This window comes from Jaculus jaculus, chromosome X (genome assembly GCF_020740685.1).
Source record: "Jaculus jaculus isolate mJacJac1 chromosome X, mJacJac1.mat.Y.cur, whole genome shotgun sequence".
Lineage (NCBI taxonomy): Eukaryota > Metazoa > Chordata > Mammalia > Rodentia > Dipodidae > Jaculus > Jaculus jaculus.
The window spans coordinates 116,560,177-116,573,999 of NC_059125.1; the positions used below are offsets into that span (position 1 = coordinate 116,560,177).

The 13,823-nt window shown below is 42.4% G+C and overlaps 1 protein-coding gene across 3 annotated transcripts in view; it reads right to left on the bottom strand.

Moving 5' to 3' along the window:
- Lamp2 (lysosomal associated membrane protein 2) overlaps positions 1-13,823 on the bottom strand; it is a 67,672-nt gene that overhangs the window by 26,444 nt on the left and 27,405 nt on the right. For all 3 annotated transcript variants that reach the window (XM_045140309.1, XM_045140311.1, XM_045140310.1), the window contains exons 2-5: positions 12,461-12,579; positions 11,245-11,458; positions 5,080-5,238; positions 2,605-2,792 (exon numbers count right to left, since the gene is read on the bottom strand). In XM_045140309.1, the coding sequence (XP_044996244.1) occupies positions 2,605-2,792; positions 5,080-5,238; positions 11,245-11,458; positions 12,461-12,579 (680 nt within the window). The remainder of the gene's footprint in view (positions 1-2,604; positions 2,793-5,079; positions 5,239-11,244; positions 11,459-12,460; positions 12,580-13,823) is intronic.

Below are 13,823 nucleotides of genomic sequence, written 5' to 3' on the forward strand. Positions count from 1 at the left end.
GGCTTCTAAGTGCCCATCACTGAAGTAGACTTAAAATGCTCCCAGCAGGGCTCAGGGAATTTTGCGGAAGAAGGGATGGATAGATGGTTAGAGCCACAAGTTGGGACATTTTGCACAAAGACATTGCCTCTCCCCCATAACTGACTGCTGCTCCTATAACACATGACCCACCATCCCCATGGGGTTGACCTTCATCCCCAGTGAAGAAGGCCTCTTCAGAAAAGGAGCAGGGAGGAGGGAAAGGATGGTACCAACATTTCTTGTTCACATATAAAATATGTCCATAGCTAATTTTTAAAAAGATGAAAAAAATCAGTAACAGAGGCCAGTAAGCTAGAAAAGGGCTATAAGGGAGGGAGGAGAGGGGTGGACTTAAGGAGATGACACTCTACACATGTAAGTAGGTGGACAGATTACTGTGGGTGGAATGGGCTAAGTGAGGTCAAGGGAAGAAATTAAGTAAAAGGAGTGTAGGGGAGGGGTAATCAAAATTCAGCTTATTATGAATAAGCCACATGATAACCTACTTTTTTGAATAATGGCACACCCAGAAACCACAGGCTGTTACTAGAAAAATTTCAGTGCAAGGGATGGAATACCTTCCAGTGAGTTGTTGGCCAAGGAGGTCACTGATACCCTTAAAACATTATAGACTATTACCAAGGCTCTTGGTTTCACACCAGGAATAGATGATAAAACCCTATTGCTGAAGACTCCACATGCCTGGGCAGCAAGGTCATCAAGAAATCAAACTGGGGCTGAGCTGAAAATTTTTCCCGTGTAGATAAGCTGACAGAAAGCTAGAAGAAGCTGTACTGCATGCAGCCTTATGGAAGACAGAAGCCATCAGTGGTGAAAACAGTAGACACTACAAGCCTCAAGTTTGGCCAGCCAGGTCAAATGAGCCAACGTGTAGAATAGTGGCATGTTTGTTATGGGGGAAACCAACTGCTCTCTAACTGAACTGGAGACCCACTGTATGGGAAGGAATACATGTCTGGTACTGAAAACCTAATCAAAAGCCTATGGTGGGGAGGTCATGAGCATTAGGAGTATAATGCCTGCTCTCATCTGGCTAAATGCATACATTATGCTCACCAAACTGCCCTGAAAGCACTTTAATTAATGCTCATGCCCATATATTAATGCTACTCTCACTTTTGGTTAGAGCAGCTTCTCTTTTCAGATGGTGCTGACCACTGGGATGACCCAAAAGGCAACATAGTGCTGAGAAGAAGTGATGGAGGAATGTTCAGCACTGAAACACTTCTATTATACCTTCCGAGGCTCAGGGTCCATTGAGGAAGAGGTGGTGGAAAGACTGTAAGAGCCAAAGAGAAGGTAGGATTACTTACAATGCAATCAACCAGGCAGAAATCGGCCTTGATATCCATGACCTCGCAGTGCCTAGCACTATCTTCACAAGACCCTCATAATAGGAAGAAAATGTAACATCAAAATAAAAGAGAGACAAATGTAGAAAGTGAGGGGATATGATGGAAAGTGGATCTGGGCAGGGTATAAAGTAGGTTAGATATTATCATAGTTTATTGTCGATAAGTATGGAAGCTGTCAATAAAAAGGGGGAAAAAGAGTAAAAAGAGAGAGAGACAAAGAGAGAGATCTGCTCAGTGTAAAGGAACCCATATCTAGAATTGGGAGCCAGATCAGAATCCTAAGAGACAAAGATTATGCTCTCCAGTGTCACTCTCCCACTAGTCTTTGGCTAAAAGAGGGGTTACATACATCAAATTCTCCCTACATTAACAATGCCTATCCCATGTAAACTATGCTGATGTCACTCTCCATTGGAGAATCCGTCTTCTTTTTCAGGGGAGATTAGCAAGAACGCTGCTTCCATGCTGAAGTAGACCCTGAGGATACTGAACACTTACCAAAGCAGAGATCCAGAGGTTCCTAAGAGCTCAACACTGAAGTAAACTTAACTCACCTGCCACAACACAGGGAATTTTGTGGAAAAGGGGAGGAAAGATTCTAAGAGCCACAGGTTGAGACATCATGCCTAGAGGCATTCCCTTCCCCAAAAAATAACTGACTGCTTCTCCCACAATGCAAAACCCACAAATCCATAGGGAACACCTGCAATCCCACTAAGGAGGGTCCCCAGCGAAATGGGGGCAGAGATGAGGGAAAAAAAATTACCAACACATGATGTATGCATACGAAATACATTGTAAATAATAATAATAGAAAAGAAATTTAAAAAAACAATTAAATCAATATCAAATTTCCATTTAAACCTAAATCATCCTTGGGCTGGAAAGATAACTTAGCAGTTAAGACACTTGCCTGTGAAGCCTTAAGAACCCAGGTTCAAATCCCCAATACCCACATAAAGCCAGAGGTACAAGGTGATACATGCATCTAGAGTTTGTTTGCAGTGGCTGGAAGCCTGGTGTGCCCATTCATATCTTTCTCTCTCTCTCTCTCTCTCTCTCTCTCTCTCTCTTTCTCAATATATAGTAAATTAATATTTTAAGAAGCTAAATCATTATAACAGCGCTATTCTTAGTGAGGAGTAGGATACAATATTGGGGAGGAAATAAAATAAAAGGATATACTTGTAAAAACAGACAACCCTACCTTCTCCTGAGTGATGTTCAGCTGCAGCCCCATGGTAGCCAGCAGACAGGTGTCATTACCATGACTAACCGTGTAGTTTCCAACCTCTGGTTTTCCTTTTGGGGTGGGTGTTGTAGTAGGAGATGGCTCGGTGGTGTGAATGATGGGTGCTACCGTGGTGGCAGGCCGATCATTCTTGCACAAATATTCTAAGGCAAAGGACAAAATAAATCAGAGCAGTGGTCATCCTAAACCATTATGCAATGGAAAAGCAAATATTTCTCATGTATAAAAGTCTGAGAGAGTGAATTAGAAGAAAAGATCATACTACCATGTTTTGCATATTTTAAATCAGGTAAGAGGTTTTTGTGTATGTTTGGTTGGTTGGTTGTTTATTTGTTTTTTGGGGGGGTTAAGGCAAGGTCTTATTCTAGCTCAGGCTAACCTGGAACTCACAGCAATCCACACAGCTCAACCTCTAAAGTGCTAGGGTTACAGGAGTGAGCCAACACACCTGGTGAGCAAGAGGTTCTTAAACTACTGCTTCTTGTACAGATATTGTTGGCAAGTTATAATACAGCAAGCAAACTCAACAACATCCAAAGTTTTGAGCTACTCACATGTGGCCACTTGTTCTTTTCCAGGCCTTCAAATGCCCTCATTTCAAAGAATTTCACTGCCTCTGATGTAAAATTCAGAGATAAGTCTGAAAACACCCTCCCCAGCTAGCATGCTTTCTTGCTTCCCACATGCAACCACTATAAGGAATTATACTGCTTGCTTAAAAATAAGTTTGAAATCACTAAAGGATTTAAAAACAGAGGAACCTTTTATTTCCATCCCCCTACAGAAAATCAGAGGTATTTCAACATCTTAGAAAGTGTTAGTAGCTTTCTGAAACTGATGAGTGAGAAGTTACTACATTCCCATAAAGGCATACACAAACGTTATAAGAATAACTCAACTCATAAAAGTCAAAATTAGAACACAGAAATCTAATTTCTTTTTTTTTTTTTTTTGTTTTTTTGTTTTTTGTTTTTTGAGGTAGGGTCTCACTCTGGCCCAGGCTGACCTGGAATTAACTATGTAGTCTCAGGGTGGCCTCGAACTCAAGGCAATCCTCCTACCTCTGCCTCCCAAGTGCTAGGATTAAAGGCATGCACCACCACACCTGGCCTAATTTCTTTGTTGTTGTTGCTGTTGTTTGTATTTTCAAGGCAGGATCTCACTCTAGCCCAGGCTGACCTGAAACTCACTCTTTAGTCCCAGGATGGTCCCAAATTCATAGTGATCCTCCTACCTCTGTCTCCCAAGTGCTGAGATTAAAGGCATCCACCACCATGCCCAATAACAGAAATCTGACTTCTAAACTTTGGTACTGCAATTACTAAGTGTAAAGAACTACTCTTTGAGGATCTGTTTGGCAGTTAGGTTTCTATCACCTGAAAATAACATAGGAAGTCTTCTAAAAGACCATTCCATGTGTATATCATCAATACTACAGGTTCTCCTTGTAATTAGCAGTACCAACTGCTACTACTTTAAATATTTTATTTTATTTATGTATTCGAGAGAGAGAAATAGAGAAAGAATGGGTGCTCCAGGGCCTCTAGCCACTGCAAACAAACTCTGGACACATGCTCCACCATGTGCATCTGGCTTACATGGGAGCTGGAGAATGGAACCTGTATCTTTAGGATTCACAGGCAAGTGCCTTAACTGCTAAGCTACCTCTCTGGCCCAAAAATTGCTATCACTTTAAAAAAAAACATAGCTAGAAGGGCTGGAGAGATGGCTAAGAGGTTAAAGCATTTGCCTACAAAGCCAAAGGACCCAGGTTCAATTCCCCAGGACCCATGTTAACCAGATGCACAAGTTGATGCATGTGTCTGCAGTTCATTTGCAGTGGCTGGAGGCCCTGGTGCATCCATTCTCATTCATTCTCTCTCCCTGTCAAATAAATACAGAAAAATAAAATATTTTTTTTTAAAATAGCTAGAAGCTGGGCATGGTGGCACACACCTTTAATCCCAGCACTCAAGAGGCAGAGGTAAGTGGATCACTGTGAGTTCAAGGCCACCTTGAGACTACATAGTGAATTCCAGGTCAGTCCAGGCTAGTCAAGATCCTACCTCAAAAAAATAGCTAGGGCTGGAGAGATGGCTTAGCGGTTAAGCGCTTGCCTGTGAAGCCTAAGGACCCCGGTTCCAGGCTCGGTTCCCCAGGTCCCACGTTAGCCAGATGCACAAGGGGGCGCACGCGTCTGGAGTTCGTTTGCAGAGGCTGGAAGCCCTGGCGCGCCCATTCTCTCTCTCTCCTTCTATCTGTCTTTCTCTCTGTGTCTGTCTCTCTCAAATAAATAAATAAAAAAGATAGCTAGTAGAAGCTACAAATAAGCCTTAATACGTTCAGATAATCACCTCAATGAAAGTCACTTGATAGACTCCGCCCTTAAATTAGGACCCATATATACAAATACATACTTTAAGAACTTACCTTTTTTGCTCACTGTGCCATTTTGGACAAAAGCTTGTACAGAAACATCCCAATATGTCTGGACAACAGAATCCCTTCTGTCAGTTGTTAAACTCTTGCACCTAAACGTGTTATTCAGTGGAACTTCAAGTGCCACTGCCTCATCAACAGTAATAATTCCTATAAGACAAGATTAAAAATGGTTGTTTCCGAGAAGGCAGGAAAAAATATGAATATAATTGTAAAGTGTTTCTTATCTTCTCACCCTGCCCCACCCCAACCCATGTGACAACGTATGTGGCATGTTGCAGGGATGACAAACTCACTGTGACTGCAACACAGCAGGCGGGGAAGAGGAAGTAAAGAAAGTTAAGAAGGAAAGGAGTTGTGAGTGGTGTTACTTTGAAGCAATTTTGCTAGAAATATGTAGGCAATACAATATGCCGAGGAGAAATGTTTTAAGGAAGAAGCAAGTCAGAAGGTCAATGGTCTCATTATGGTGACAAGTAAGGGGGTTGCATACATTGAGGTGAAGTGAGCCAGATATGGTGTTACACGCCTTTAACCCCAGCACTTGGGAGACAGAGGTAGGAGGATCACTGTGACTATGAGTTTGAGGCCAAACTGAGACTACAGGATAAGTTCCAGCACAACCTGGGCTAGTGTTAAGATCCTACCTCAAAAAAACAACAATTAATTAATTAATTAATTTTAAAAAAGAAAAAGTAGAGCTGGGTGTGGTGGCACACACCTTTAGTCCCAGCACCCGGGAGGCAGATATAAGAGAATCGGCATGAGTTCGAGGCCACCCTGAGACTCCATAGTAAATTCCAAATTAGCCTGGGCTAGAACAAAACCCTACCTTGAAAAGCCAAAAGGAGAAAAAGAAAAAGAAGCCAGGCGTGGTGGCACACATCTCTAATCCCAGCACTCATGAAGCAAAGGTAGGAGGATTGCCATGAGTTCAAGGCTACCCTGAGACAACATAGTGAATTCCAGGTCAGCCTGGGCTAAAGTGAGACCCAACCTCAAAAAAACAAAATAAAATAAAAAGAAAGAAAACAGCTGGGAATGGTGGTGCACACCTTTAATACCAGCACTTGTGAGACCAACCTAGGAGGATAACTGTGAGTTTGAGGCCAACCTGAGACTACAGAGTGAATTCCAAGTGAGCCTGGGCTACAGCAAGACCCTACCTCAAAAAAAAAAAAAAAAAAAAGAGGGCCAGGTGTGGTGGCACACGCCTTTAATCCCAGCATTGGATTGGGAGGCAGAGGTAGGAGGATCACTGTGAGTTCAAGGCCACCTTGAGAATACAGAGTAAATTCCAGGTTAGCCTGGGCTAGAGTGAAACCCCACCTCGATAAAACAGGGCTGGAGAAATGGAGTAGCAGTTAAGGCACTTGCCTGCAAAGTCAAAGGACCTGGGTTTGATTCCCCATGACCCACGTAAGCCAGATGCACAAGGTGGCACATGTATCTGGGGTTCATTCGCAGTGGATGGAGGCCCTGGCATGCCCATTCTCTCATTCTTTCTATCTCTATCTGTCTGCCTGCCTCCCTCCCCCGCCCTTCTCTCTCAAGTAAATAAATAAATAAAAAAGAAGGGCCAGGCTTGTTGGTGCATACCTTTAACCCCAGCACTCAGGAGGCAGAGGTAGAAGGATCACAGTGAGTTTGAGGCCACCCTCAAGACTAGAGTGAATTCCAGGTCAGCCTGAGCTAGAGTGAGACCCTACCTCATAAACCAAAAGAAAAAAAAAAAGAGAGAGAGAGAGAGAGAGAGAGAGAAAGACCAGGCATGGTGGCACACACCTTTAATTCCAGCACTTGGGAGACAGAGGTAGGAGAATTGCCATGAGTTCAAGGCTAACCTGAAACTAGACAGTGAATTCCAGGTCAGCCAGTCTCTCTCTCTTTCTCTCTCTCTCTCTCTCTCTCTCTCTCTCTCTCTCTCTCATAACTAAATAAAAATATAAAAATATGAAAAATAAAAATAATTATTAGCTAAAATGTGCATGTAAATAAGTCATTTTAAATTTCTAACAGCTTCAACAAATATTATATAGAAAAAGTAATCATTCCTTTATTTTTTAAATATTTTTATTTATTAGCAAGCAGAGAAGGGGGAAGAGAGGAAGTATGGGCTCACCAGGGCCTCCTGTCACTACAAATGAACTCCTGGTGCATGTGCCACTCTGTGCATCTGCCTTTGCATGGCTGAGCCTGGGAGAGCAGGCTTTGCATTTGCAATCAAGAACCTTTAACCACTGAGTGATCACTTTGGCCCTTCATTCTCTTATAAAATATTTAAAATATATCAGATTAAAGCATTCCTGCTTTAACTGTGGCCCATGTGGTCTGGGCACTTATTACCTCATCCCTTGGTTAATGTACCAGTCTCTACAACTGGCATCTCTGCTTGTAGTTGCCTCATTTCCAAATTATTATTATTCTGTATATACTCTCTCTGATTTCCTTGTAGCATTCTCTGGCTTCAAAAACCTAAGACAGTTTCCCAGTGCCTTCCCCATCAAGCTAAATGCCTTTTCTTGACTTCGAACCCCCCCTATAATTTAGTTCCACTGCACAGAGCCAACTTTCTTTGCCTTCCGCTCTACAGTCTAATTTGAATCCAGCAGCTCTCCAATGACTGCTGCTCACCCTGTGCTCCCCCTGGTGGAAGCGTACTGCTAGATCCTCAGCTGACTCCAATTCTATTAGGCCAGGTTCAACTCGGGTCCCACTTGCCAGCCAGACCTTTTCACTCCTCCTCCTTTCAGTTCCTAATGAGGACCACTGGGAGAACACAACTCTGAGACTCTGGGGGTCCACAGGTGGGATCAGAAAATATGTACTACATGCCAACCTAGTACTTTTTGTTTTCTGAGAAAGCAGGTCTAGAGTTTTCCTCACACTGTCAGAAAAGATTTATGAATCTTTTACACCCCTCAAATAATATCAGACTTGGGAGCTGGAGAGATGGTTCAGCAGTTAAGGGGACTTGCTTACAAAGCCTGACGGCCTGGGTGCAATTCCCCAGGACTCACGTAAAACCAAGTGCACAACGTGGCACTTGTGTCTGGAGTTTGTTTGCAGTGGCAAGAGGCCCTGGCACACCCATACTTTCTCTGTCTCCTATCAGTCTCTGTTTCTGTCTCTCTCCTTGCAAATAAATAAAAGATATTTTTAGAAGTATCAGACTGAGCTGGGCATGGTGGCATACTCCGTAAATCCAAGCACTTGGGAGGTACAGGTAGGAGGATTTCTATGAGTTCAAGGCCAGCCTAAGAGTACTTAGTAAATTCCAGGTTAGCCTGGGGTAAAATAAGACTTTACCTCAAAATCAATCAGACTAATGGCTAAATATATATACTATGTTTATCAAACTGCCCAGTAAGCACTTCTCTTAATGTTCATACCCATATATTAATGCTACTCTCACTTTTGGAGAAAACCTTCTCTTTTCAGATGGCAGTGACCTTGGGATGACTCAGAGGGCATCATGGTGCTGGAAAGAAGTGACAGGAGTGCTCAGCACTGCAATATCTCTATCACACCTTCCAAGGTTCAGAGTCCATCGTGGAAGAGGTGGTGGGAGGAATGTAAGAGCCAAAGGAAGGGTAGAACTCCTTACAACATGCTCCTCCAGACACAAAATGGCCTGGATATCCATGACCTCTCAGTGCCTGACACTACCTACACAAGACCATCATAACAGAAAGGAAAAGATCATGACATCAAAATAAAAGAGACTGATTGAGAGGGGGAGAGGAAATGATGGAGAATGGAAATTCAAAGGGGAAAGTGGGGGGAGGGAGGGCATTACCATGGGATATTGTTTACAATCATGGAAGTTGTTAATAAAAATAAATTAATTAATTAAAAAAATCAGACTGAGATCAACATTCCCCAATTTTTCCATATTACTCTGGAACACAATATAGCTTTGTCTCCCTGAATAATTTCTAAGCTCCTTGAAAGTAAGGGGCAAGTCTTACCCTCCTTCTCAAAGATAATGCTGTATGCAGGACATAATGATCAATATCTATGATGTCCAATAACCTCTGGCTTCATTTATTTTCTCAAGCTAAGAGATTAGGAAAAATATAAAACTAGTATTTGATGTTCACACCTCCATCTGGGCTAGCTCCCAAGATTGATGGTTTTCCAAGGTAGGGTCTCTCTCTAACCCAGGCAAACCTGGAATTCACTATATAACCTCAGGCTGGCCTTGAACTCACAGTTCTTTTACCTCTGTTGGGATTAAAGGTATACACCACTATGCCCAGCTTTAGTCATCTTTTTTATTCATTTATTTGCAAGCAGAGTGAGATAGGGAAAAAGAACAGGTATGCCAGGACCTCTTGCCACTGCCAATAACTCTAGACACATGTGCCACTTTTGTGCATCTGACTTTACTTGGGTACTATGGAATTGAACCTGGGCCAGGAGCTTTGGCAAACAAGCGCCTTTAACTGTTAAGCCATCTCTCCAGCTCACCTTTAGTAATTTTTAACTCTGTTACTTACTTTCCAGGCAAAATTCCTTCTACATGGCATGAAGATGTGAAGATGAACATTCTTTCTAATATCAAATTACTGAGCCAGGCATGATGGTGCATGCCTTTAATCCCAGCACTCGGGAGGCAGAAGTAGGAGGATCACCATGAATTCGAGGCCACACCGAGACAACATAGTGAATTCCAAGTCAGCCTGGGCCAGAGAGAGACCCTACCTCAAAAAACAAACAAAAAAAGTTACTGAACTTGTACACATTTAAAAGTTATTATTGGGGGCTGGAGGGACGGCTTAGCCATCAAGACATTTGCCAGAAAAGCCAAAGGACCCAGGTTCGATTCCTCAGGACCCACGTCATCCAGATGCACCAGGGGCCACATGCGTCTGGAGTTCATTAGCAGTGGCTGGAGGTCCTGGCATGCCCATTCTCTCTCTCTCTCTCTCTCCCTCCCTCTTTCTTTCTGTCAAATAAATAAATAAAAATAAGATATTTTAAAAGGTATTAGTGGGCTGGAGAGATGGATCAGAAGCTAAAGGTGACTGCTTGCAAAGCTGGATAGCCTGGATTCCATTCCCCCATACCCACGTAAAGCCAGATGCAAAGTAGTGTATAGATCTGGAGTTTATTTGCAGTGGTAAGAGGCCCTGGTATACTCATACTCACTCCTCTCTCTCCCTCTCTGTCTGCCTCCTTGTCTCTCTCAAATAAATTAATTAATTAAAATATGTGTGTGTGTGTGTGTGTGTGTGTGTGTGTGTTATTAGTAAGGTGGAGACATGGCTCAGTGATTTAAGGGGCTTGCCCAGAAAGCCTAATTACCTGAATTTGATTCTCCAATACCCACATAAAGCCAAATACACAGGGATGCATGCATATGCAGTTTGTTTGCAGTGGTTGGAGGCCTTGGTGCACCCATTCTCATCCCCCCTCTGCCAGGTGTGGTGGCATATGCCTTTAATCCAAGCATCACTTGGGAGACTGAGGTAGGAGGATCACTGTGAGTTCAAGGCCAGCCTGAGGCTAATTCCAGGTCAGCCTGAGCCTGGGCTAGAGTAAGACTTTACCTCAGAAAAAAAAAAGAAAGAAAAAAGTTTTAGTAAATGATTTTCTCAATCACTGAACATTCACTATGTCATTTCAGGGTGGCCTCTAACTCAAAGGAATCCTACCTTGGCCTACCGAGTGCTGAGATTAAAGGTGTGTGCAGCCATGTCCAACGAACATTCACTATTGAATAAATAATAGCAGTTAAGTGTATGAATTCTACAGTAAACTTTTGTGCAAACATCAACTTCTCACCCACTTAGTAAATTGGTGACCTTTGGGAAAATCACATAATCTCCCCCTTTTATCTGCAAAGCTGGGATAATACCTACTTCCCAGGGCTGCTGCAAATTAAGGACTATGTGGGATGGTGCGGGCCCCAACCTCAGAGTAATGAACAGTACAGAGTAAAATACTCAGGTGATGACAGTAATATCACTACTGTGTCCAACACTTCTATGCATGGGGTCAAGGCTGCAGTAGGATACCACGAAGATTTGATTTTCCATTCCAGTTAGGAGGATAAATGCCTAATAATGGTTTTCTTCATTGCCTGTATTTTTAGAACTAATGAAAAGCAAGAGAACATGTTCATAATACAAAGCTCGTCTTTAAGGTTACCTTTTTCTTTGGCATCAGGAAATAGTGTGCTATTGCTAAGATCATAGGAAAATAGGATGCTGTCAATTAAATAATTAGGTGCCTTCTTGGTAAAATTCACAGTCCAGGTTAAAGCGGGTCCAAAGTGTGACACTATTTTGGCACCATTCTTGTCATCCCCACAACTGCTTCCATCATATGTTGCATTGTCAGTGTCTGGAATGGGTACAGTTTTCTAAAAGAAAAGAAGTTTGGGGTGAGAAACGAACAGGTAGCAGTGAGCTCCATCCCTGGGAAGTATGGCATTCCACTTCAGTCTAAATCACACATTCCCAATAGCCAGGCGGTCCTCTGCCTGACACACTATGAACCACCTCAGCTACATACCAGTTGTCTGGAAATTTTCATTATGCTGAAAGAAAGAGAGAGAAAGAGGGGGAAAGAGATGCCCTAAACTACTTTTTTTTTTTTTTTTTGAGACAGGGTCTGAAGCTAGCCTGGGCTGACCTGGAATTCACTCTATATCCCAGGTTGGCCTTAAACTCATGATAGTCCTCCTAACTCAGCCTCCTGAATGCTGGGATGAAGGTGTGAACCACTATGCCTGGCTTCCTGAACTGCTGCTCTCTAGCTGTCTGTGTGTTTGTGTGGTGCTGGAGATGGAGATGGAATCCAGGGCCTCACACATGCTGGGCAAGTGCTCTACCACAAAATTCTCAGCTCCTAAGTTGATTGTTTTTTTGGGGGGTGAGTTTGAAAGCAAAGTCTCACTGTAGCCCAGACTGAACTGGAATTCACTCTGTTCCAGGCTGGCCTTGAACTCACAGCAATCCTCCTACCTCTGCCTCCCAAGTGCTGGGATTAAAGACATACACCACCATGCCTGGCCCTAAGTTGATTTCCAAAAAATATCTATTTCTTTAACAACAGAGACAGATAGAAGAGAGACAGACAGAATGGGTACATCAGGGCCTCCAACTGCTGCAAATGAACTCCAAATGCATTTGCCACTCTGTGCACTTGGCTTTACATAGGTGCTGGGGAGTTGAACCCAGGTTTTTGGGCTGTGCAGGCAAGCAACTTAACTGCTGAGCCATCTCTTCAGACCCATAAGTTGATTTTTTAAGCTAGACTGCAAATAACAAAATGAATGTAAATTTTATTTGTATTTATGTAGCTAAATGATAAAAAGTCAGAATTAAAATCCATACTATAAAACTAAAAAATATTCACTTACCTGAGTTTTGTTTGTAGTTTCATACGATATTGTGAAATTCATATGCCATTTTGCATAAAGGCAGGTGGCATTTTCTGAGTTTGTTAAAGTAACTTCCAATGCATAAGACTGGAAAGATCCTGGATTAAAAAGAATATAAAATTAGCCAGGCACGGTGGCACATGCCTTTAATCCCAGCACTTACTTGGGAGGCAGAGGTAGGAGGATCACTGTGAGTTCAAGGCCACCTTGAGACTACATAGTGAATTCCAGGTCAGCCTGAGCTAAAGTGGGACCCTCCCTCGAAAAACCTATATACATACATACACACACACACACACACACACACACACACACACACATATAATTATACTACAAAGTATATAAGGTAGAAATAAATTCTACCCACCAGCAAATTTCAAACAGCTCTCTAAAATGATCTAAAATGATACTTTTTTTTTTTTTTTTTTTTTTTTTTTTGGTTTTTCGAAGTAGGGTTTCACTCTAGCGCAGGCTGACCTGGAATTCAGTACATAGTCTCAGGGTGGCCTCCAACTCACGGCGATCCTCCTACCTCTGTCTTCCAAGTGCTAAGATTCAAGATGTGAACAACTGATGCCCAGCAATACAAGTATTTTTAAGTATAAGCTATCCTGAGCTGAAGGGATGGTTTAGCAGTTAAGGCCTGTGAAGCCAAAGGACCCAGGTTCAATTTCCCAGGACCCACATAAGCCAGATGCACAAGGTTGTTCATGTGTCTGGAGTTTGTTTGCAGTGGCTGAAGGCCCTGGCGTACCCATTCTATTACCCCCCCCAAAAGAAATAAAATAAAAATTTAAAAAATTATTAGTATAAGCTATCCTGATGACTGTTTTTCTTTGTAACTTTAGGTGGGATCCTATCAATAAGGGTAGTGTTTTCTCTTCCCTGAGATGCTTGGTGATGGCACAGATTAGTGACATTTGCCTTTTGCCTCCTAATAATCATTTCTACATTCATATGTGCCATGCTAATTTAGTTTTAGGCAACTGTAGTTTTGACATGTTCTGCTTTGTTTTGTTTTTGTGGTGCTAGGGATCAAACCCAGGGCCTCACATATGCTAGCAAGTACTCTATCATGAGTTATTTCTGATGACTTCCTATTTTTTTTGGGGGGGGTCTTTTTGTTGTGTGTGTATATGTGAGAGAGACAGAGAGAAATGTTTAGTGTATGTGGGGTGTATGATGTATGGATACATGATTATTATTTTTGTTTTATTTTTATCAAGGCAGGGTCTCACTATACCCCAGGCTGACCTAGAAAATATAGCAATCCTCCTACCTCTGCCTCTCAAGTACTGGGATTAAAGGTATGTGTCATCATGCCCAGCCTACCTGGTGATTT